We start from the raw sequence: 25,736 nt of genomic DNA, 5'->3' as shown, positions 1-25,736 counted from the left end.
TTTTGCTGGGAAGTGAAAACGGAATCGATAATTGCTGCAGGCATATCAGTTAAATAATCTGCCTTATAACAACTTGGCCGAAGCTCGTGTGTAGTATTTTCTCCAGTTAAAAGAGCTGTCAGCACAAAGCAAAAAATAAATAATAATTATGCTAGCATGTTGGAACCGGATATACACAGGCCGATCCCGAAACGCGACATACGTGCTATGGCGGGTTTTAACACCTTGTGACCGGAGTTCACTATCCGGACTAAAAGATATCTAACCAACAGCTATACCTAAAGTCGTATACCTTCAAAACAAAGGTTTTAATGCTACGGATATTAGATTGGTGAGTAACGAATTAAAATGAAAAGATTATCTTAATCCGTCTGGAAGTACACAAACAAAAGATGTTTTTTATATCTTGTAAGGAAAGTTACTTATGTACCTACTATCTTTATAAACAATAGTGGTTATAATCTCAGCAAGTATGTATCTATGGTTATGCATGTAAAACAATTTAAACGGTCAAAAATATTTACTTACTCAAATTTTCAATACATTGGTGAATACTGTTAGGCTTTATTTTTAATTATATTTGTATTATATACTTAGCTGTGTGTACAATATAAGCTGTTTGTTATTCCAAATGAAATAAAAATTAAATAAAATATCTACACCTGATGTTAGTCCAAAAAAAATAGTAAAGTTTTATCTGGGAAAAATAAAAAAGGCATTGACTACATACTTCACAAAACAATATGATTTAATTAAATTTAACGTATTTAGATAGATATGAAATTTGTTGAGTTACTTATGTGTCCTATTGTACGTTTAAGTATAAATATCTGCAGTTAGGCTTAAAATGTCACTGATTTTAGTGTTATAAATCAGTAACATTTTAAATCGAAACCATTCGGGCCGCATTCGAGTCATCTTTTAATTTTGTCCTCCACATAAGTGAAAAAAAAAACTTATTAAGTAGCGCGGTACACACTTGACCGCCCCTCTCTCCATTATGACGGATGATTCATTGGCTCGCGGTACGGTACAGGTGTAATATAATTCATTGAAATTACTTTCCCCCTACAATTTTACGTTAGCATTTATAAAAGGATATCAGGTTTAAGAATTTTTCATGTCAATATATTACGTGATTGCCTTACATTATATAAATAACTACCTCGCTCTTCTAGTCACAGAGTCTCAATAAATTATGATTATCTTGTTATACTATATTGCATACTCATGACTTTTAAAACATCTTGATCAAATAATGTTATAAGTATTCGAGAATTCATATTTATCTTGCGTAGTCTCGGACAAAATCGTGTAAAAAAAAACAACGTAAAATCGACATCTTGCATTGATTTTTTTACAAACCTAAGAATCAAACCTACAGCTTCCCGTAGTGAGTGAAAACTCGTGAAAGCGAACGAATGGAGCGACGTGCTCGTGAAATTACCACCGAGCTCCTTAATCACGAAAAAAATCTTTCCGTCTACAATGCATATGTGCTGGATGTGATTAAAGAGTCGCAAATGTGCTAAACAGAGATCTAATAATTATTTAACATTTTAAATTAAAGCAATTCAGTATTAAATCTTTTATAATGCCTACAAAAGAACTAGAACTGATTAGCTTTTTAACGATATTCTTACCATACATTAAAGAAATACATACATAACATCACGCATTTTATCCCCGAAGGGGTATGCAGAGGCGCAACTAGGGCATCCACTTTTCGCCAAGTATGTTCCGTCCCATGATGTGATAGGGGGCGAGCCTAACGCCATATCGGGCACAAATTCCAGACTCCGGGCTGATACTGAGCAGAAAAACCCAAATATCACTTTGCCCGACCCGGGATTCGAACCCAGGACCTCAGAGTGCTATTGTACCGGACATGCAATACAACTACGCCACCGAGGCAGTTAAACATTAAAGAAATTATTGATTTAAAAAAAAATAGGAAAGTTTTTGGTATAATAATACAAAATTTTCGTCAACATATTTATAGACACATCGCACTTCATACGGAAATAATTTTAGGGACATAAATAACTTTACAATAATGGATAAAATATATAAATTGTGAAACAATACAAAGATACTTGACGCTCTATTTTTAAACAAAGCAAAACGCATGTTTACCTTATGTGATGACATCATCATTCCGATAATTTGAACGTTTTCTAAGGCATATTTCATTTTGTGCTTGTATTAATTAAATAGGTTGACCGGCGTGATTCACGGTTTACCTATAGCTATAATTTATTGTGTAGAATACACAATTTGCTCCCGCACCGTACCGCTAGCACGACACCCCCGACGGGCGACTGCGGAACGCCCGCACACGACATTGTATAGTGTGTGTTGGACTCAGTCGCAGTTTGACGTTGCTACATAGTGCACGACCGAGCGCCTTTCTATTTTTCTACATCAATAAAAACTTGGTAAGTTATTTATTCCCTATTAATTTACAGTTTAGTTATTAAGAACCGTTGTTGTTTTTGGTATTGAGGAAGCGACGTAATTTGAGTTTATTGAACGGATCTCTGCCGGCCGGTCTCCCTCGGGAGCCGGCGATCGAACAGTACGCGAGCGTGGAATACAAATGCATTTGGGGATTCATTGATCAGGAATGCCCTTTTAATTTTGTATATTTCTATGTATTTTTCGTTTTTGTAAATTTTGATAACGCGTACGCCGGTTCCGTCGCAGTGGGAGTGGTTCGTATGACTTCATACGATTTTTTTCGCCACCATCTGCTGTGCCGTACATGCGTTTTTGTTGTTCGCTTAATGCCGGTTCTGTATGCACTTGACGCAGTGATACTCGATAACGCATTCCCGAGTATAAACGTGTTATTTTCGAACGGACGTGATTATAGTATAGGCTTTTATATTTTTTCCTCTACCCGCAAACCGCACGCCCGTTTATATTCTTACTTAAGTGTAATATAGGGCGTTTCGTTCCCGTATTGTTTCAATAGCATTCCAAAGTAGATAATTGCCATAGAATGTAAATTGATACGCTTCGAAAGATCTGCAATCTTAGAGCGATCTGATTGACAAATATCTTCCGATGAGTGACATGGGTGGCCGATGGTTATCGAAACTACAAGATTGGCAGGAAACAAAGGCGCCTGTTTTACATAAACTCCGATCGTTTGAAAGTCGGGAAGTGAGTCATTAATTATATTTCGTAGGTATGCCCCGAGTAATTTCTAAAATCTATAAAAAACGGATTAACAGTTTTGTTACGGTTCGTTCGCCATCACGCGCTATATTATGTTAATAAATACAATTACTTCGTTGCGCTAACGAAGCCGGTGTCGTTCAACCCGACGATTTTCAGCTAACCGAAATATGGTATTCGTGTTGCAGATGCATTCAATTAATTTTGCGATTACCCGCGAAGTTCCGTGTTTTTTTGTATGTCCAGAAACTTTACTGAATACTTAGAGTTTCTTATCGCAAGATATGTGCATACTACGTAGCCTTCTGCTACTCAATTGATTTGCATTTGCTGAGGACTATATAGACTAGAAGTATATTCTTGATTTTAGGGTTGGCTTTCTCGGAATTAGAGATTTCGCGAACCAATATGTTTCAAATAAGATGATTGTGAAGCATTCCGCGACGATGCGTCGCTGGCATGGTGGAGCTCAAACGTTGTCCCTTAACAGTCTCTCATTGACGCGGTGCTAACGAACCCCAAGTTTTATATCATTCGACACGCTATAAATAGAGATGTGACTCACACATGGTCGACTCGATACTTAACCGTTTGTGTTTCGAATATTAAACGATTGTTTTTAGTTTATGATTTAATATGCCCCTAACAATTATACTGACGTGTATCAAAGCATTTCTTGTAAATATATTTTCAACTTGAAAAATAATATTTTAAAGTAATAAAACATGTGTTGAAAAAACCGGTTGGAGAATTTTAACGACTCACAAAAGTAACTTTTGTTTACATCATTACATCGTAAGAATCCATTAAGCTTAGTTCATCGATTCTTTAGAATGTTTACACAACGACAGACATCTTGAAGTAAAACAATGCTATTTAGATACATGTTCGCGTAACGATCCTCTTACGCCGGTAATTTGCTTTCTTAAGTCTGTAAGATTACAGTAGAAGTCTCTCCACAAATGTTAAGTTGCCTGAGCCATGATTAATAGATTTGGCGTGACTATAGTATCTTCCTGACCTTACCGGTCCAAAGGGATAACACGTGGCTAAGTACTTGCCTCATGGTACTCGAGAACCAACAATGCTTCTCTTTCTATACAATGTTAATAGACATCCTTTGTGAAGTTCGTAGGGAGAATCAAATTAGGTAGATTTCATCGCTTTGCTTAATTTTGCCGTAAAGCAGCAAACACCTTTTCTGGATCTAAGGCCTCCTGCGATAGCGCATTGCAATACCATATTTTTTGATTTCTGTGTGACGATGCTGTTGATTATAAGCAAGCCTTTACCGTGACACATCTTTCTCGTCTCATTACATCTATGCAGTTGCTAAATACAACCAGGAATTTTCATGAGATGAAACAGATGTTAATTGACTTACTTTCGTATGAAGAAATGTGCAATTAGCACAATTACTGGTGATCACAAAAGAGCTGAGAATCTCCGTAATTGCATCGTGATAGGCGAGGGTCAGACGAAACATATCGATCGCGTTCACGCCACCGCCGCCGTACGATTTTGCAAATTGCAACGAGTAATTGTCTAGAGTATTTTCTATACCCGCTGAAAACTCATGTGATTTTATTTGTATTTTACAGTCAGTACTCTTAGGTATGCCCTTTTTCCCCTCTAAGATCTTTACAAGAACTCATTTAAAAAAAATTCGGATATTTTTTCATAACTGGCGTATTTAGATTGCCAAGGATCGGTATCCAGTCACGTTATCGGCTATAAAAGGACAAATTTATGCACGCTTGAATATCGTGAAAGCCTTGAAATTAGAATATCCTTTAATATATTAGGTTACGAGCGTTTTACTACGTGTAGCATGTTTCGGCATAATGAGATTTTCTAATAAGCTGCTAAAGATTGATGATGCAGTCAACTATTAATATAAATCGTTTTTAAATCTAATACTATATTAGTATGTATTTGCGTTGTTTTTTTTGTTACAATATTTAGCGTCGAATAGAAATGTAATAAAATGCATACATATAATATTTGAAGTGGCTTTCATCCCAATTATTATTAAACAAATATTTCCAATCATGTTCCTTATATTGTTATTTTATTCTCCGAATGTAAATTTTCCTGTTGACCTTATTAACAGTTAGTTAGTATAACTGACAAATGAATCATTCAATTTATATTATCACGGTCAATTAAAATTGTTTTTTAAAATGGCTTTATAAACAGAAAATAATCCGTATTTCTACGCGCAAGTCGTAGCTATGTAATGTAATCCGCTCGGGACGACAGTTCCTGTGTGCGACTGAGATGGGGTGAATCCAGACAGGGTAGAGAGGGAGGGAAGAACTTCCCGAATACGGGAATCGATTGGCCGGTCCCGACGCACCCCAATGCCTAACCGACAGGGTTGTCTACAATGAAATAATCGAATTAGTACCCAATGTAGGGATGTGCAATTTTTTTAGATAGTTTGTTTTACGACATTGTTACTTCAACATTTTTACGAGTTGGGGAGAAGCACTTATATTATTGTACTAACTTTTTATTACTGATGGATGTGCTTCTGGTTTCTGGATACAGTAAAGGTTGGTGTAGAGTACAATACCTTTTATTAGTATGTTTTTATTACGTATAAAAAACTACAAATTTTTCTGCATATTGGGTAATTTTCTCGAACACTAAATGCCCAGTCGCCATTTTACATATTGATTTACTATTTTCACGTGCACTAGTCACAATAAATATCAAAATGATTATTAATCACGTTGCTTCTCTTGGAAATTGTATTGTAGAAAATCATGGCAAAACTTTAACCACAAAATCTATTAAAAGAGGAGAGAATCATAGACAACACAACAAAAAAAACCTTTTAAAGTTATTATTTTAACCGCAGTGTATCAAGATAAGTGTGTAGAATCTCTCTGACAACCATTAGGTACTGCAGTACATTGCGAAGTCTAGGTACCCTATGTGTTCAGCAGATCAATAAACGGTGAGGGGACTGTGCCCGAACATAACTGCGTTTAGGGACCGCACGGATATAAAAAACTGGCGTACGCCGTACGTAACGAGGATGGGGGATGAATAATGTATTTCCCGACCCTGATAGGGTTTTATTGGGCTTCTATTATGTTATTTCGCTAGAATGAGGCTCGGTACTATATCCGAGTCCAGTGTTATCGGTCAAAATATCGAGTTTTGTCCGTTTCACTGGTCGTCAATATTTGCCAACGTTATCTGTAGACGCAAAATTGTATTAGATGGATTTATTAACACATAATTTTTTGAAAATATACGCAATTTCACAGTGAAGTTTCGAACGGTGGCGTACCTACATTTTGTAATTGTCGGTACGGCGCATGCAGAAATATGTAGTCCGTGTAAAAAATATGGCGCGCGAGACTTCAGCGGCGAATCTCACCCATCCGTGAGATGCTTACAGTTGAAAATCTCTTAATTGGCCACTACTTGACGCTCCATAAAATTTGAGACGTATCTTTTTGATGTTACGTTCTAGCGTCTGCCAAGGTCGTTGACACCGCGACGCGCGACTCCGAATTTGTAGATTCAATATTACTGGAATGCCAAATTCGTACGAACTTATTAATTTTAAATTAAGAAGCATGTTTAGTTTAAAACTGTGTTGATTTTATACTGGTTTTTATAGAAAAGGCTAAATTGTTTGAGGTGACTGCATGTTTAAACTTCGTTTTAAAAATTAAGTTCAGTGCTTACATACCTACCTATCTATTCATTTACGATGCAAATCTTTTATTCATTTTATAAAGAAAACAGTTTTTATGAATTATAGTTAATATCATTTATCTAATCAGAATAATCTTATTTTATGACCACTAATATGTACTAGATTAATTTGCTAACACAATATTGGAATACGACAAATATCCTTGTGTCCTTGGAAATAAATATTCAAGGCGTGGGGTGCGTTATGTCGCCTTCCCCACTAAATGCGTCGCACAGGCTAAAAAATAAGGGTTACTCGACTCAATAATTTTACGTAGTTATAACGAAAATTTATTGGTTTGCTACACCTATTATGTAAATAAAATGCGCATTTTTGATTAAATAGAATACTATAATATCGTTTACAATCGGAATTTATCTGCCATATTTATAAAAAAGAAAAAAAAAGGAATAAATAAAGGCTTTATTATTATTAATATTATTATTTATCAAAAAGGAGCAAATTTTAAAATTATTTTTATTCATTGACGTATGACTTTTATTCATACTTCATTTACTTAGTAACTTCTGTGGCACAATCCACCTTTTATGTTATAACAACTATATTTTCAGTTTATTGATACATGTAAAATACGATTTATAGGAATTTACTTCCTTACAGCTATTCGTTCGCGTCAAAAAATCAAATTATTAAAATAATATTGTGAAAAGAAAATTAAATTAATTTTAAAATATTGGCTATTCGATTTTTGAAAAACGCGTGCCAGTCCGCCATATTGAATCGAATTTACGAAAATCCAACCTTGAGTAAGTAGTACATGCAGCGAAAATACTGGTCGTACGTGTTATCGTAAGAGTAAGGCGTACACCTTGGTACACATGGACTTGTAAAGGATTCACACACGTTGACTCATTGCAGCTCACAATGCCGTTACATGGACAATGGCGGTGGCGTCGCGCCATTGTTTTGAATGCCCGCTTGGGACGTAATCAGCGCATGTACTAACTACCAGAGGGCGAGCGATATAGTTTTTAAAAAGCCTTTGACAATGCCATTGCGTACAGTTTCGCTGGGATTTTAAAAATATCCTGAATTTTACTTGCGCTGCTACACCATATAGTTATTACGTACCTAGGTTTATTTTAAATAAATAATTATCTGTTCTCGAAAATAGAGCGAATAAATTTAGGTTCTTCTTCTCGCTTATTAAATATACAATACGTTTAAAATTTTCTTATTTTGAAGCAATTAACGGCCGAAAATTATGTTCACAAGACTTTTCTTGAAGCAACATCTAAATATTGTCATCTATAGAGACCATTGGCTCTCATGTCTTTTGATACGTCAAATCATCTTTTTGTGGGCTAAGCATATTTAGTATTCTAACCACGTCTCCTTGTTCCTTTATAAATAATCTTAGCTTTATAAAACATACATCGGCATGTTGTTCTCTTGAGGATCAGCTTGTTTATATTATAAATAATTCCGCCCGCGATTTCCTTCGAACACTGTAATAATCTTGCGGAAACTTGTGACAAATAGAGGTAAATTGTACGTATATATCAGGTATGTGGTTACAACTCGACCGGCATTAAATTAGACGGGAAACTAAGTCGCCATGTCCTGCAATCTTTCCGGTAAAAAAACTACTGACTATATTTAGTCCTTGTAGGTTGATTTAAATAGCAGCGATAGTCTAGTTGGTTGTGGAACGGACTGCCGAGACGAATGTCCGCAGGTTCAATCTCAAAGGCACACTTCTGACTTTTCTAAAAAAATGTGTGTATTCTGTGTGAATTATCGCTTGCTTTAACGGTGAAGGAAAATCATCGTGAGAAAACCTGCATACCTGAGAAATTCTCTATAGGAATTTTCGAGGGTGTGTGAAGTCTACCAATCCGCACTAGGCCAGTGTAATGGAGTAAGACCTAATCCCTCTTAGTAGTAGAGGGGGCTCGTGCCCAACAATGGGACAGAATCTTTGCTTTATTTTATCGCTGTATACAAGAACAGAAAAAGAAAAAACTTTGATTATTTATGTTTTCATACATGTATTATTGTAGATATCATTTTAAGTACATTTATCGATATAGGTATCATCATGATATATTATCTCGTCGCAATGTTCCAGTATGTTTGTAAACAGTATAGTTGTTTTCAGACTAATTTTAAGACTAATGTTGAATGCCAACAGGCGGACGTTGGCGCGCATTGTGGCGATGAATCGTAGCGGAAAATAGACTGGAGTTAGATAAACCTACGTGCTTCCAGTCTCTATGCATGGATTTTTCCTATAGTGTATGTGTATAGGTGATATCTATAACGAGGGAATGTCGAATTAGGCCAGTTTGGACGGTTTCGTTGTGGGTTTGTGCTTGTGGGATATAGTCTTTCTAGACTTTTGAGCTGTCCTAGTGCAGCGAGATAGAAAAAGTGTGTTTGTATAGGTTCAGGAGTTGTTTAAGGAAGCTTGGTTAATAGGCGGATTAATCTAGGTCGAAAACTCAGTAAAGCTAGGTATATAACCGCACAGCTGTCTTTAGAACTAAGAAATAAAGAAAGCACCGGATTATTGTAAAGTTATATTGAACACAGGTAGGCAACGACTTAGCTATGTCTTTGGCATTTAGTCCATGAGGCGGACCGCTCGCTCGTTTGCCTACTTTGGCAATAAAAAATACATTCAGCAAAATTTTCCAAAGATTTTATATAGCATAGTTCTTATACATGTTTTTCTTTCTGGAATATTTCTTTGATATCGCTTTTCACTGTAAGCTAACCGCAGTTGTATTGACCTTGCATCATATGGCGCTTGGTTTTCTACTTGTTTGCGATAATTAATCACACAATTATACAAAGAAAACTGTTGTTAGTATTCATTGCAACGGACAGTAATGCCTTAACGGATTGCGATACATATTCTAATGGTTTCTCAGCAATTCAAATAAAGACAGTGTGCGTAGTAAAGACGCATTGGTATAATAGCCAGTTTTAATATTAATTTTGTCGTACATCCTCTTATAGCCGATAATGATAAAGCTGGTAAACGAGGAATGAAGACCTACCAAATATTTTTTACAACCCCTCTTTTTTGATTAAGTAGTGACAGTCTTCAGTTGTCTAAATAACTTAGTAAAATGACATGTCTATGGTCAGCAAATAAAAAATGTTTTCCGTCATTACGTCCGTAAGTTTTTAAAGGTTTCTATATTGTACAACCTAAAAAAATATAATGAAAGTTCTAAAACGAAGTTGGATTAGGAAAACTTGTTAATCGCATTATCAAACGCTACCCATAAAGCCAAGTAGGTATACACCTATTACACGAATTATGGCGAAACTAATTTGAGACACACGCGCAGACTCTGCATTACTCTGGTCACTGTGTAAGCGCACGTAATTAATAAATAATATCAGATACAAATGTTTAGAGATTTCTATGTTCGTTTTGAAACAAACTGCGCAAAACTCAACAAACATTACCGTCCTGAGTAAACAAGAGATGTCAGAAACGATTTAGGCATTCTCTTGACAGCTGTTAAAATAAATTCAAATGCCGGATAGCCGGTTCAATAAAAACAATATAAATTCACTGAATTTTGCATGTAAGAAAAATTTTTTCGGTGCCGATTTCTAATAACGGAACTTGATGTATTATTGAGAAGTATAATCTTCATTTTCAATAAACTATCTCCATCGCATTTTTCGATCCATCGCGAAATTCGACCAATCAAATAGGTATTGTGACATGCTTACAAATCACTTACTTTGATTGGTTTATTTTTGTCATTGGATCGATTATGTTAGGGATCGTTCATTGAAAACAGTCGTCGAATAGCACCTCTGAGCAATCCGGATCGTGCAGAATTCATGACCGAGTAGTCAGACGCCATTTATTGTGAATTGTGATCACTTATTAAAGTCAGTAATAGCTCCGAAGCTGGGGCGAAAAATGTGTGTTGTGTTCATAAAAAGTGTAGCTCCACGATATTTTTTTTTACTTATGATTCCTGTCACCGCGCCATGTGCGTGTTGCTGTGGTGCTTCTAGGTCCCTTCACATATACACCGACTGTACCGCTGTGCGATAGAAATTTAAAATATTTCTTTCAATAACATAAAAGTACAAAAATCCTGCTATGTTCATAAAATATGACTTGCTCGGTACTCATAAAGAGCGCCTCACGTATACTGGCATGTTATCACGGTATTACAGGGTGGACTAAGTTTATCCACCTGAGGTATCTTAGTATGAGTTCAGAAACCTCCGCGACCGGCTACGACCCCTTATTTCCCAAATATCGACTTCGTCGCGCCGTTGTAATCAAGTTTTTCTATTTTTTTTTTTGATCAAATCCAGAAGCCTGAGAGCCTCGTAGTAGCTCGATGGGGATGTTGACCTTTTCGTGACCTTTATGAAATATTTCACTGTGACTATTATTGGTTTGTATCTAGGTTTTGTTAATATAATACAGAGACAATTATATACATATTATAATAATCAAGTTTGTCTGTAAACTGGAGGGATAAAATTATGTGGAAAGCTCTGCGCTAGACACCTTGCGACTTTAAATGTTCTCATAACTCCCAATACACTGATGTTCTTCAAACTGGATCGGTATATTACTTGCTCATTACTACTTGAAAGAAGACATGCTGAAACGAACAGATTCGCGGAGTCAAGGCAACATCTACTCTAGCAATCTTACTAATCAAGTAGTTATACTTCTTTATTACGACAAATCATTTCGGAATATCTATAAATCGGCACTAACGTATTTTAGACTTAAAATATGGACAAAAGCCAGATTTATTTAATGCTTATGCTATGAAAATGTTATTGTTGTGTATTATTAATAAAATATGATTCTTAGTAAAAGCATTTCCGTTTTAAAATGATAGTAGTTTATACTGAGGTTTTACGAACAAAAGACCTTATCTTTTGTTTGTGAAATTATCGCTCGTGTTATTTTCTAATAATCACTGCCCGATAAATATTTATAGATTGCTTTTTACTTTCTAGAACAAATATCGCTCTTTTGTCTGCTTTCATTGGCTGTAATGACAAATGAATAGTAATCTCAACGGACTTTATATTATTGATTATTTTCTAATGTCCATTATAATCATTATACTTATATTAATGTTGAAAATGTAACATTTTTAGAAAACTTTCTTTTTCGTATTGTAATAAGAATAAATGAAATATAAGTTATTATGATAATTAAAATTAACTCGGGTCCCTATACATTAAATTACTTTTATAATATTAAATTGCAAAGACATTATGAATCATTTTCTGTATAGCCTACACGTCAAAAAATTCCAATTAAAATCATGATTAACTTCAATATTAAATTGAATTACAAGATTGAGCAACGACCGCCCGAATTCAAAACAAACTTGTTTTTAAATTAGTCATAGCGACATTATGTCATATATCGATATGAGTAATCTCGGTAATGATAAGACCACATAAGTGTCATTTGGTTCCTTCGGCTTTATCGTAAGATAAAATTAAATTCGGCGAAGTGAGCGCCGAATGATAAGATTTATTGGGAATGATAGAGATTAAACTTTGGCGGAGACACGGTGAAAATATGGGCTTGTCAGTTTCGACTGTAGAATTACTGACGCGCTAGACCGACATTGGATAGAAGACGAATGAACAGCTTTACTTCTTACGATCAATGAGGTTGCTGAAGACCCAATTATTTCTTGGCTCCGTCTGATTCTTCCAGAACTTTCCTTTAAAAGCGACAACGCGCCCACGATGGCGATCTCCTAACATGTAGTTTGTGGTCACTTACAATCCGATTATCTACTTGCTCGCTTGCCGGCTTTCTACATAATAGTATCCCTATCTCCTGTATTTATTTATGTAACTTGTTTACTTCCAATTTATTTACAAATCAGAATAACCTTAATATGTGGACTTGGGAAGGTCACGTACACATTTAGGATAAAATTGCGTTTGCGCCAACTTTATTACCTGACATTTACTGTTTACGAAATCGAAAATAGCAATGATGCTCGTCGCATTCCGGTGGCGACGGCAACTGAGACTGACAGTATCCAGACTCTGAACGGAGTGCTCGCGAAAAGTGATAAGAGGTTGCCAGATTCGTTTCAATGGAAAAAACAGGACTGGCACAAAAAAACGGGAGTTTCGACTCCGCCAAACCAAATGCCTAATCTTGAGTATCTAGATTTATAGCCAGTTAAAGTAGATGTGCTGACATAAGCCATTGTCGAACTGAGGAACATTTCTTCAGACTAAACGTAGATTGCAATACCGGCATTGCAGTTGCTTGGCTTGTTTGATGCGCTAACAATTAAAGTTAGCAGCACTAAAGTCACGAGCGGCGTCGCTATTGTTTCCCGACACTAAAGAGAGACAAGAGGCGTGGAGCGCATGCTTGAAGCCGAGCGATTTAAATTGCGTGTATACGACTTTTCTGCGCATTGCGCTCATTATGATTCCGAAACCAGCTCATGCGAAATCACTCCTTGAAAATGGGATCGCAATCCGATATCTGGCATTTGATAAGTAAACAAAATAAACCAGAGTCATCCGATCTTTCAGCGAGCTGTAGGTACTCGTACGCAAGAATCCACGACCCACTTCTCATCTCGTTTCTAACCTTACTGAGAGAATAATGTTGTATACGCGGCCCATGTAAGGCCGTCCTAGCTTCAAGGCCGGCCGCTGCGCCTCGACAGATGGCACGAGCTCCTGCGCAAGCATAGAAATGTTCTTAGAATGTACCTATTTATAAACGTGAGTTAACGTCTTTCATCTCTAATGTCACTGCATCTGTGCATAGCTGCATAAATAATCCGTATTTAAACATATCTAGACATCTTATTTTAGTCCAATTGTGTGAAACTAGTAATTTTCAGATGTATGATAATTTGTGCTCTCTTGTACCTAGGGGTTAATTTTAAGGTGTCACAAACACAACGTGACACTAATTAGATCTTGTAATAAACTGATATTATTACAAAGATCAACCTCGATCAAATAAAGGGCGACATGTTTAATTAAACAGATGTTATTTTATTACATCCCAACAGCTGAAATTTATACCTTTTTACGCTTCGGTGTTTTTATCATAGGCGAAAGGTGTTTCCAAACATACCGTTTATATTTTATGATTATAATCGCGTATGACTGTCCAATGCTTTACATTCCATTCGCTATATCGGTATAACCCATTTAAAAATATGATGCAGTATTCGTGTCACTTGTTTAAAATGCATTATCTTATTTCCTTTAATCAAAAGATGTTTCAAAACAATGACCAGTTTATATTCGGAACGGCAGATAATGTAAAACAGTTTGCAAAACATATTTGCCACCTCGCTTGTCGCTCGCTAATTAACTTGTCTGGAACTTGCACTAATTAGTCTTTGAGCAACATCTAAGGCTTCAAACTTTCCTCATCACCCTGTTCAAAAGGAAGGAAGTGAGCCGTCTTGCGTTTTTCTTTTTCCTTGAATGCGACAGACTTTCAACTTGATAATAGGTTTTTCGATGAGGTTTTTTGTTCAAAGTATCGCAACTCGTTGGCCTGTCGGTAAGTGTAATATCTTTTGATTATCAGCAGCAAAGGTTTTTGCGGACTACATGCTGCTGCATTGTACTTTTTGCCCTTAGAAATCGCGTGCTACGACTAATATAAAAATTTAGTTTTATTATCATCAATGTTCTTAATCCAAAAAGCAGACTGGTGTTTATCAATAAATAAATGGCGCTAAATGGGTTTTTCATTGCAAGATATCTTATGATTATTCTATATCTTGTTTATTCGTCTTTTCTACTCGTTTTCCACATTATAATTTCCATCCTGCAACACCTTTTCTAAAGCAACACCGGTTGCAGAGTAGGATCCAGTTTGACTTCTGTCATTAACGACACCCTTACGATCCTAGCTGACAAACCTTATCTGAATGGCGCCGGTAATGAATCGTGACTGCAAATCAGCAGAAACGGTACGCGCCGAGTGGCGAGGCCGCCGATCTGCTTACGGTGAAATTTTAATAACTTTAAAACTTTCTACGGTGTCGAATCGCGGCGGCCGTCGGCTGTGCGCCGCGTGAGTCACTCGGTTCACTGGACGACTCCCCTCCGCAGCGGCAGACGGATCGTCGTTAGACGTTCATATCGATTCCCCTGCACTCATCGCTAAAATTGTATGCATCACGATTAGTGAATTGGCAATAAATGGCATAAGACAATAGGAAATCACCAAGCTAATGATTTCTCGAAATATAACAATCGAATGATAAAATGAAACTGTAGTCACTGTTTACAAATGATAAATGTTTGTCTAACAACGACAGTTACAAATATATGCACAGCTCTTTCGGATGCAGAGGGATTGTGTCGCATGTTGTGCGAAGGGATATATTTCGGCTGACATTTTGGAAACGGACCATATGGCGAGCATGCGCGGAGACATTTTTAATGGCGCCCGAGTGTCACGAGTTTTACATATCTCGTCGTTCTTGTTGTTTACCATAAAAGGCTTTGGAAAGGCACCATGATAGGACGCGTTGTTGAACCGCCGAATTCAAGTACACAATAGTGCGTTGATTTTATTTAGGCACAACAGATGGTCAAATTATGTGTAAATCATTGTCACGGAGGAAGATGTGGGTTATTTTTTACGTGAGGAAATCGTCAACATCGTAGCAGCATGATTCATAAACTCAAATGGGCATGCGTATAAAGAAAAAGTTTGTTTCCGATTTCTATAAACCACTCTTTTGTGAGTCATGCAATTTTTTTATGATTAGATCACCTTTCTTTATCGTGCATAGTTTATTATTTGGTTCTTTTATAACGTAACACGCCTGATTTTCGTTATAAAACTGCATGTTAACTTAATTAATTGGAACAAATTTCTTTCCAACCAAGATTATGTAGCGTGAACGTTCTTAATTGTTTCCGCAAAGCCAATGAAATAGGAATAAAATGCAATTTCTTTAGCGTGCTATGTACAAGTGGCATTTATGTAACACTAGTTATTTGAAATTTAAGCATCAATATCTTTCTATTTTACAATCACTCAGTTGCATCTGAGTTGTGAAGAAAATGGAAACGTTCACTCGGAAGTCGCTTTATGTTTACTTTTATAATTTATGATATAAAATTTATCTTCAATATCAATATATTTTTAGTTTTAGTATAACGGAACAGTTATATCGTTTTGTACAAGAAAGCTATAAAGTTTTGACGCTAAAGTATGCATAGATATGAATCTTGTAGCGTACAATGCAAATGTCTACAAATAATGGCACGTGTAGACTATTGAATGCCAGATTAACTCTAGACAGTGGGAATATGAACAATTGCCATTGAAATATTAGCTCGAAGCCTACTTAAGATTGATGGAATATCGGTATCTAAAGCGTGTCTAGACAAACTAGGCTTAGCGGTAATTTTATAATCATGATCGGCTTATAGATTTACAGTAACAGAACTTAAGTCATTTATACGTTTTCTAACTTCGTTTCAAGCGTGCTGTCAATCTAGCAACAAATGAGATCTAGTATATCTAGACCTTAGTCTTGAATGATTTATGCATCATGCATTTATTTCTATGTCTAATGGCCTGTATTACTAGTTTCAAGTAAATTTCATTTGACAGTTATTGTATAAAACAGCTAATTTAGATAGTACTCATTTTAGAACCTTTTATTGGGGAGCATAGATAAGCATAGCATAGAAAAGCGTGACTTTTGTATTTGGTCGGCTTATACATTTATGTGACGAGTAGCATTTTTTCAGTAGCTCTGAAATTTCACTCAATGAAACGATTAATGCAAAAAATCTGTTTGGTTAAGACCTTAATTCACACAATCAATAAGTTATTTAGATTTCAATATTGAGCGCCAGATTTTTTATCAAAGAACTAACGTTAGGTGAAGCACCTTTCATACATTCGTAATTTAAAAAGAATTAGCCTAAACATAACAGAACGAGAAGTCATCAACCGTAATTATGCCGCTATATGTGTTAATAAAAAGATATAGTTTTATTTCTCCTTTAATAAGACAATTAATTTGTTATACAAAGAGCACACTGGTAAGCAGACCGCGACCGACCATGGCCCGCAACGAGATACGCAGTGCCAACCAAACCACGAAATAGATACAATGGATAATTTAGATTTGTGGTAGCCTACTGCGAATAAATTATCCAATTTCAGTAGCATTGCTACTAATGAGCGTGTTGACCCTAATGTAACAGGGATTAGGATTTCAAGCTCTGAAGGATTCGAGATTTATTTCGACGTGCCTTATATTACAAGTTTGTTTTAATTTTAATGCTTTTAGTATTATGGAGTTTGAAACTTATTAATTTATATCATCAGCTATATAGGATGGTATAAATGCATCTTTTTTTATCGAGCTCCGAGAGCAAATCTCAACACTTTAATAAATGAACTAAACACACACTGAAACCTGCAACCAGTATTACTCTACTGAAGCTGTTTCCGGTGGATTCTGTTAAAAGAATTATACAGATTTTGAAAAATCCTACACTTTTCTAATCATGTATACCGTTTCTGGATATTTTTTAAACTTCTGATGTCTTCATCATGTTACAGAAGGATCAAAACCAATTATTTTTAACTACCTCCGTTTTTTGTAACTTTACACGTTACAAAGTATTTTCATTATACTGCTTTAGACATACTTGGTGTTTGGCCGTGGGTCGTGAGATTTAGATTCCTCGACATATGGTAACACAATTAATGTAGATTACGTGTTTCGCAAAACTCTTTGTCAACTCCAATTTGAAACTCAACCTTCATGTGAACGGTGTAAGTAGTACGAATGATTGCTTATCGGTAAATATACTTGTTATACTTGTTTTTATCAACATAAAGGTGAACACCTTGGTACATTATTTATTCTTGATGATTGTACCGTTGAACTCATGGTTTTTGGCTACTAGGAATCTGCTGGCTAGACGAAAACTTATAAAGTAGCAGAATTATTAATCAATATGCATAGAACTACAGAGATCTTGTTCTCTTTCAACATAATCGAATTAGTCAGTAGATCGCCATTTTCGATATCTTTTACTTTCAGTTAATGAGTTGAATTATATCGCGCGTTGGGCGTGGCTTGGTTGAATATCCCGAACTTAGTCTAAAATATCCTTTTAAAATTTTCAGCGACTCTAATCGTGGGTCTCGGCTCTTACCTAACTTTACGCGACTTAATATTACAGTAATTTGTTATTTTCCGATTTATAAAGACTAAAGTTTGCAAATTCATTAATAACTACACGAATCCAGAATACTCCACACATAAATATTGTTTTTCGTCGACGTTCGTCGGAATTATGAATCATGTAAATATGCTTTATTTAATGACAATGTTGAAGAGCAAATAATATTTTATTTTTAAGTAAATAGGTCAACTTGTTATGCTTTTGTGTTCATGTTTTTATGAGATTTTGTGTATTATGCTTTGCTGATCCAATACTGGGTATATTTTCTCCTCGTTTCTTATTATTTATATTATTTTGGTCACTTTGACTCTTATTAAACGACTGACTTGATTTAAGAAGAACTGTGCAAGGCTGGATGTGGTTATTATATCTGAACGGTGAAGTCATTTTTTCACTTAAAAAAGCGTTAGTTAATCAACAGGCATACCCAATACATTTGACTCATTTAAAGAAGGTTGATTTTATTAATTCATCGCTGGTCCTTGATGGATTTCAACTTCTATTAACCTTATGACATGTATAAGCAAAGTTCTTTCGCTAATAATTTTGCAGTTTATCGCAATAAGCAAGGCATTTCGGCAACCTTGGTCTAGCCACTTGATATACATACACGAATTTTAATACCTAACATGAAATTTTAACAGCTTATAAATATACCCTAACCAGTGCCTATAGCACTGGCTTGCGAAAGATGATGAATCAAGAGACCTTCGTCAGTTTCCTAAAAGGATGCTATGAGTAGATTAAGCTATTCTGGTTTTATGAAAATGCCGGAAGGCCTTCTTAAATTCCAGCGAGTAATAAATAGACATATTAATGAAAACTAGGTAAAACAATGTAAGATGAACAAGTTTTCGATTAGCTATTTTAGGAGATACGAAAGCTACTGGGGCTCCTATCCGCCCAATCGTGATACACTAATGATAAGAAATAAAAAAACTAGTCTGATTAATCTTGTAAAACAAACTGCTTAGTAACATAGAAATAAAGACGATTTTGGCAAAGATTTTAGCAATAAAGCTCCTCGTACATTCTAGATCTTTCTATTTTTATTTGTGTAGTGCGTTTCAAGTTATCAGACCGCTTTTTACCGGCTTCCACCCTCAAACAACGTGTTATACGGGTTTTATATTTATCAACAAACGCACCGGGGAGCGGGGAACGACGGTGAAAGACTAAACAATAAAAAAGTAAAATAATATTCGTTCATTTTTATCCTACAACAGATATTTTATGGTCCATATTATACACAGTCTCGTGGCGCAGGCGATGAAACTAAAGTCTGTGTGATATACAAGACAAATGTTTGCGGGGCTACAAATATTTGTCTATTTTCGGCATTCCGAAACTGACAGTCCTTTGTAGTTCATAATAATTAAGAAAGAAATGCAAATCTCACTAATTTTCTACGATATTGGAACATTTATATTCTAACATATTTTATCGGGTATATTCGGTTATATTATTTTTTTCATAATTGGCAACAGATAGGCTTAGGGGCTTAGGTTTAAAGCCTCAAGATTAAAATATTACAGCGAAAATCCGACTGAAATGGCTGATAATACTGAAAAGGAACGCTTTTGAGGCTGATTGTATATTTAGAAATGCGTCACCCTCGGATGAAACATAGTTAATATAACTTATCGCGTTGATATATTGTGTTCGTGTCAGTCATAGCTATCTCCAGCAATAATTATATGTTTTGTATCATTAATGTCACAATTCTGGATCGGTTTGTTTATTTATGATATCTGGAAGAGTATATCATTCAACTTTTAAGCTTTCTCTTAAGAATTAATCATTAGATGCTAATTCTCTTATTTGTGAATATTTCTGAGTACATCAGTTTATATTTCCTGCTATCATGTGCTTGTAGAACTTTTGCATTCCAGTGTGAAGGTTAGTGAAGTTGGTGTAATTACTCGGCATTATGAAACTTAACATCTGATGCATAAGGATCACGAATGCCGTCTATTGCTATACAGTAATTCTAAGTGGTATTACTACTTTTAATGGGCAGGCTTACCATTGGACGAGCGACTTGTTCGTCCCATCATCGGCTGTATAATGTACATTTTATATAGAAATCGATTAGACTGTAAGATTACTCACTTTCATTGCGTTAACTTGTATTCGTAAAAACATAAATCTAAAGATGAAACTAATAAAAAACAATATCCAGTACCTATTGCGTCTCCTATAAACTTTGGCTAAATTTCTTTACTTTCATAAGCATATGTTGCCAACAAGTTCTAAAGTTTCCAGAAATATCGCCACTTGTGTCGCCAAAATAAGTTGCCGGGTAGCGAGCCGTCACAAACTTTCAGAGCCAACTACTTAACCCCAGGCACCAGAGTCCACGAAACAAAAGATGTTTCCCTTCAGGCAGGATGTACTCTAGTTTAGTATACATGCCGAGTTGTCGACAACAATGACCCGTGGATGTATTCCAAACACGTACGCGGCCATGTTGATTTATCGAATTGTCTATGGTTGAAAAAGAAATTGTGCGTTATTTTTTAATGCCGTGCACTTTGGCGGATGAGTCAACGAATTTTATGAATAGTGTTATTAGTCTATGCATATAGATGATATTGGCTTTAGTTATTGTTCTGAGGAATATATTATTACCGGTATCGAATCGGATTTGGTTATTGCTTATCCTGTATGAAAGTAACTTCAAATTTTAAGTCTGGTAACATTTAAGAACATCTTCATTTCCGCCGAGAGCAGAGAATAAGATTTGGTGCAGTCATAGTTTCATATGTAATTCTTTGAGATGTGTTCACAATTTAATAACTTTTTAAGTAATTGACTGTCGGCATAGATACGCTTGTCCACACGGCATTAAATAAAGTGATTTACAAAAACAGTAAATGTAAGGAAGATGGAAATAATATTTAAAAAAATACCTACCTGAAAATGTATACAAAACAGAAGCAATAGTTTGCGTGCCATGCATAACAGCATCAATTTGTTAAACCTTTCTAAACATTTGACATCTCTATAGAATTAGTGGGTAGGGTCAACAACCATGTAATAAATAACAGTTAGCGCCTACCACGCGAACTATGTACGCATAATTTACAAGCGAAGATAGCTCCGATGTCGACGGTACAGTTAGCTAACCCTGACTTGTATTCACGTCTCATTGAACTGATGGACTAATTTGTATGGCTTCGGGTATTCCTTGGGAATTTGATTCCGTATTGTGATTTTGGAGACAATGGTCTCAGATCATAGAAACTGGTATTAAATCTTTCTATTTTCGAATTCTAAGGAGCTGATTATGGAAAATGGTGATATGGGAAATCAAGTTGAACTCTTCTTTAAAATTACATATTAATACAAAAATAATAAAGATATGAATTGATAGTGTTGTTGTTAAACTAAAACTATTTAGTTACTCGCTTCGAAATTAATCCCAACAAATTATTCAAATACATACATAGATTATAGTATAAAGAAATACTCTCGTAATGGGTAAGTCCGCTCTGCTTATCGAAATCTCATCTTAAAATGCTTTTCAGCAGTTCGGAGATGGATTCCATTAGGCCGGAGGTTATGTTCGAAAAGCCTCTTTGAAATAAATTGATTTGGAGTCGCGCCAAAAAACAATTTCCCGAACCAAACTCCATATACAATCTCAACTCGTTCTAAAATTTAAAATAAGTTAACGAAATACAATTTCGTAAACAGTGGCCAATAGTAAGTTTCAAGACGGACAAGTTAATGGGTTCACGCTCGATTTAGTAGAGTAATCGTCTCATCGGGACCCCATCGCGTGCCCACACGAATGACTCAATAGAAATAAGTTAGAAAGTCGAATAGCACGTAAACCGTCCAGTATATAACGCACATTGACAGAATAAGGACGTTATTGTTTTTTAAACGTACAAATTAGACTTTACGTTTGGTACGTGAGTCATTGCGAACTAATGTATTGTGTATGCGAACGATTCTTTGTGTTTAATATATACCTATCAATATCAATATGTTGTGAATAAAATATAATATATGTGGTTTTAGCTTGACCATGTTTTTATGTACTGTAAACGAGAGAATCTTGTTTACTCGGCGCTTAATAATATTTTTTGTGTAATTCCGTATAAAGTAGATTTTTTTTTCATTTACTTAATGATTAAATGTTATTTGTTGACAGATTTATTCCACAATGGCCTGCTCAGTAAGTGACTCTCCCTCCCTGAAGGACCTGCCCAAGGTAGCCACTGACCTCAAGAGCCAGCTTGAAGGCTTCAACACAAGCTGCCTCAAAGACGTCGACACAAATGAAAAGATCGTGCTGCCGTCTGCTGAAGGTTTGATTTAATTTATAATTTGTTTTTGTCTTCAAATATTGTTGAAATCACGCAATGAAGAAATAATTAAAAAATAGAAGGAATATAATATTTATTTTAAATTCATAGATTATAATAATTAAATAAAAAAGTGTACCAACCTACTTATATCGTAAATATATATATTTTTTTATTAAGTAGTTCAGATTTGGATCTTGGTGATGATACTGTATCAAAAAAAGTACATTTCAAGGAGGAACATTTAAATGCATTTGAACCATTTACCATAATAATTGTCTATTTCTAAAGAATGATTAAATTAATAGGAATTATAAATTGAAATAGTAAAATTAAATTTGACGACAGACGTAGCGAAAGAAAAGCAACACATGGCTCTCCTACAAGGCGTAGAACAATTTCAGACATCCACACTAAGGAAAACGGAGACTGTGGAAAAAATCGTTCTGCCCAACGCACTAGGTACTTGTGGGTGCATATGACGCGGCATTATAACCGCAAATATGCGTCGCAAAACGCCTGTGAGACGTGCCCGCTTTACACTTCGCATTTCCTAATAACTACATAAAAACGGGGTTAACCTCAGAGGGACCACGAATAGGCTCCGCTAACGACACATTAAACAATTAACTTTTTTATTTGATGGTACTAAAATAATAACGAGCATGTTTTTAGCCGTTTTTTTAAACGTTTGACGTGCGCCATCTTTTGACTTTATTCAGAAACAATAATGTTTGTCTATGGTTCGCAGATGTTGCCGCTGAGAAAACTCAAAAGTCCCTGTTCGACGGTATCGAAAAGTTCGACGCCACCAGGTTGAAGCACACAGAAACACAGGAGAAGAACCCACTCCCCGATAAAGATGGTATATTTAGACAATAACTTAGTTCAGGCATGCACACTATCGCAAAACGTCTGTTACGGCAGATAAAACATGCCATGAGTAAGCCGACTCTAATGGCTTTCTGATACAGTTTTAATGATGCGAGTCCCCGATGACTTATCGCTGTCTGCGCTCTTGACATGCTTTCCTTCCCGAATCCATTAGCATGCAGATTATAATTATGCTTTTTTTGTGCATTTATTTTGTGTGTTTATGCATCCAAGCTTTATTTCTTGCACGATTTTGCGTTACGCCAGTTGTGGCCGCGGAGAAAGCGCACCAGAACCTCTTGGAGGGCGTCGAGCACTTCGACAAGACACAAATGAAGCACACCACCACAGAGGAAAAGAACCCCTTGCCACCGATCGAAGGTTTATATTTTGCTGCTTTTTTCACTGCTTGCCGTGCATTTTACAGCACGATATAATTTACTTATCTGTTTATATTTTATACAATATGAATGCACGCCCTTTTTGCATTGCGGCTGGCATGTTTCTGTTGTGAATAAACGATATTGCCTCTAGTTTAATTTAAAACTGTGTTTTAAGTTCATTGCCTCCGTGGTGCAGTGGGTGTTACTCCTGCCGTGAAAAATAGATGTGGGTTCGATCCTCGCATTAAGATAAATACTTGGGTGATGTAAAAATATTAGTTTTGGATATTGTTGGGTCAAAAACAACTCATAACCCGTCGTACTCGCATGACAATGTATTTGTATCTGTGGAGTGAGTGCGACGTTATAGATAAGTGATTTTTGGGCGAATTTATTTTTATTTTATATTGCTCTTTCTTAATGCTAATGTGATTTCAGATTTGTTATTCTTCGTGATATTACAAAAAATGCAATTTTTACTAGGGCTTTGTGTGACCTCTCCAGAGTAAAACCAGACCACATATCATTATTTCCCACAAGCAAACAATGTGATAATATACACAATTAAAATATAACTACTGCCTCTTCTACTACGACTGCCTCGGAGGCGTAGTTGTACTGCATGCGCGGTACGGCAGCGCTCTGTGATCCTGGGTTCGAATCCCGGGTCGGGCAAAGTGATGTCTGGGTTTTTCTGCTCAGTATCGGTCCGGAGTCTAGTTGTGTCCCATATGGCGATAGGCTCGCCCCCTATCACATCATAGGGCGGAACACACTTGGCTAAAAGTGGGTGCCCTGGTTGCGCCCCTGCATACCCCTTCGGGGATAAATGCGTGATGATGTGTGTAAAATGTAACTAATATTTCCATTGTCCGACCTGCAGCTATTGAAGCAGAAAAGGAGAAGAACAAATTCCTGAACGGCATCGAGAACTTCGACCCCACCAAGCTGAAGCACACCGAGACGTGCGAGAAGAACCCGCTGCCCACCAAGGACATCATCGAGCAGGAGAAATCCGCCTAAACTAACCACTATGTTAACCCCCGCAACTATATCTTGCTAGTATCGCTCTATTTTAAACTCGATGTAAGTTACTCGTAGGCCGGTTTGCGCTGTCCTTTTCATAATCATTATTTTTTCACTAAACATCAATTCATTAATATTGGAATTGACGATTCAAAATGGACGTTGTGAACAGGTCCCTATCATTAGTACGTAGGTGTCAAATTTTCTATGTCACTTTAACGGCATATGTATATTTAATAAGTGTATTTTATGAGCATTTTATTAATTTAATTTATATTGAGAAGGAATAATTAAGTGTCTTGAACTGATTTTGTTAAGTGAGAACACTAAATTGCACTGTTTTCCTGTCGAGCTTGTGTTCGTTCTGTATTGTATATGAGTACGCGCAAATTGAGTGTATGCTAGGTATTTCTGGTCAATAAATTAGCGTTTAAGTTACCAATAAAAGATTTGGGCTAAATTTTATTTTACTCATTGGATTTTATTTTCTCCGTTGGTATAATATTATTTGTTAATATTATATTAGCTTAGAAATATGAGAATATCATCGAAACAGTAGTAATATTGTAACAATAATCTTGCTCAACCATATATGGTATAAGTATTGTATAATTTATAAAAGCAATAGTCGGTTTCGCGTGAAGAAATGGATAAACAATAAATTTTATACATGTCATTTTATAACAATAAACATTTTTCCATTTTTATAATATGCTGTCGATGCCAATGAAACATTTTTACCGAAAATTTGTATGTTTTACAGACGGTGCTTTTTTATAAATATAGATCGGAAAACGCTTTGGCTTTGTTTCATTTCTCCTTATAATTCCTCGTACCACAAAACACGCAAATAACTACCGATCTAATTAGTAATTATGAATGAATGCTCTCGATTATTACGATAAATGGCATAATTACAATTGAAATTGCCGCCACTTGTAGAAATAAAAAAGGTACTTACATATTTTAAAACGGCAATAGATGTCATTAACTATCGTGTATACTTAGTTTGCTAAAGTTGCAATA

General features: G+C 35.8%; 1 protein-coding gene across 3 annotated transcripts; it reads left to right on the top strand.

The window, feature by feature from the left end:
* Window positions 1-2,261: 2,261 nt before the first annotated feature.
* LOC115445934 (thymosin beta) lies at window positions 2,262-25,505 on the top strand. 3 transcript variants are annotated; one of them, XM_030172447.2, is made up of 6 exons: window positions 2,262-2,438; window positions 22,275-22,431; window positions 22,777-22,890; window positions 23,180-23,293; window positions 23,569-23,682; window positions 24,568-25,505. In XM_030172447.2, the coding sequence occupies exons 2-6, from the start codon at window positions 22,287-22,289 to the stop codon at window positions 24,705-24,707; spliced, it is 627 nt and encodes a 208-aa protein (XP_030028307.1). In that variant the 5' UTR covers window positions 2,262-2,438; window positions 22,275-22,286; the 3' UTR covers window positions 24,708-25,505. The 3 variants fall into 3 exon arrangements, with proteins under 3 accessions (XP_030028307.1, XP_030028308.1, XP_030028309.1); XM_030172448.2 differs by lacking the exon at window positions 22,777-22,890; XM_030172449.2 differs by lacking the exon at window positions 23,569-23,682.
* The last annotated feature ends 231 nt before the right edge of the window (window positions 25,506-25,736 follow it).

This window comes from Manduca sexta, chromosome 19 (assembly GCF_014839805.1).
Source record: "Manduca sexta isolate Smith_Timp_Sample1 chromosome 19, JHU_Msex_v1.0, whole genome shotgun sequence".
Lineage (NCBI taxonomy): Eukaryota > Metazoa > Arthropoda > Insecta > Lepidoptera > Sphingidae > Manduca > Manduca sexta.
This window is presented reverse-complemented; position numbering and strand designations above follow the sequence as displayed.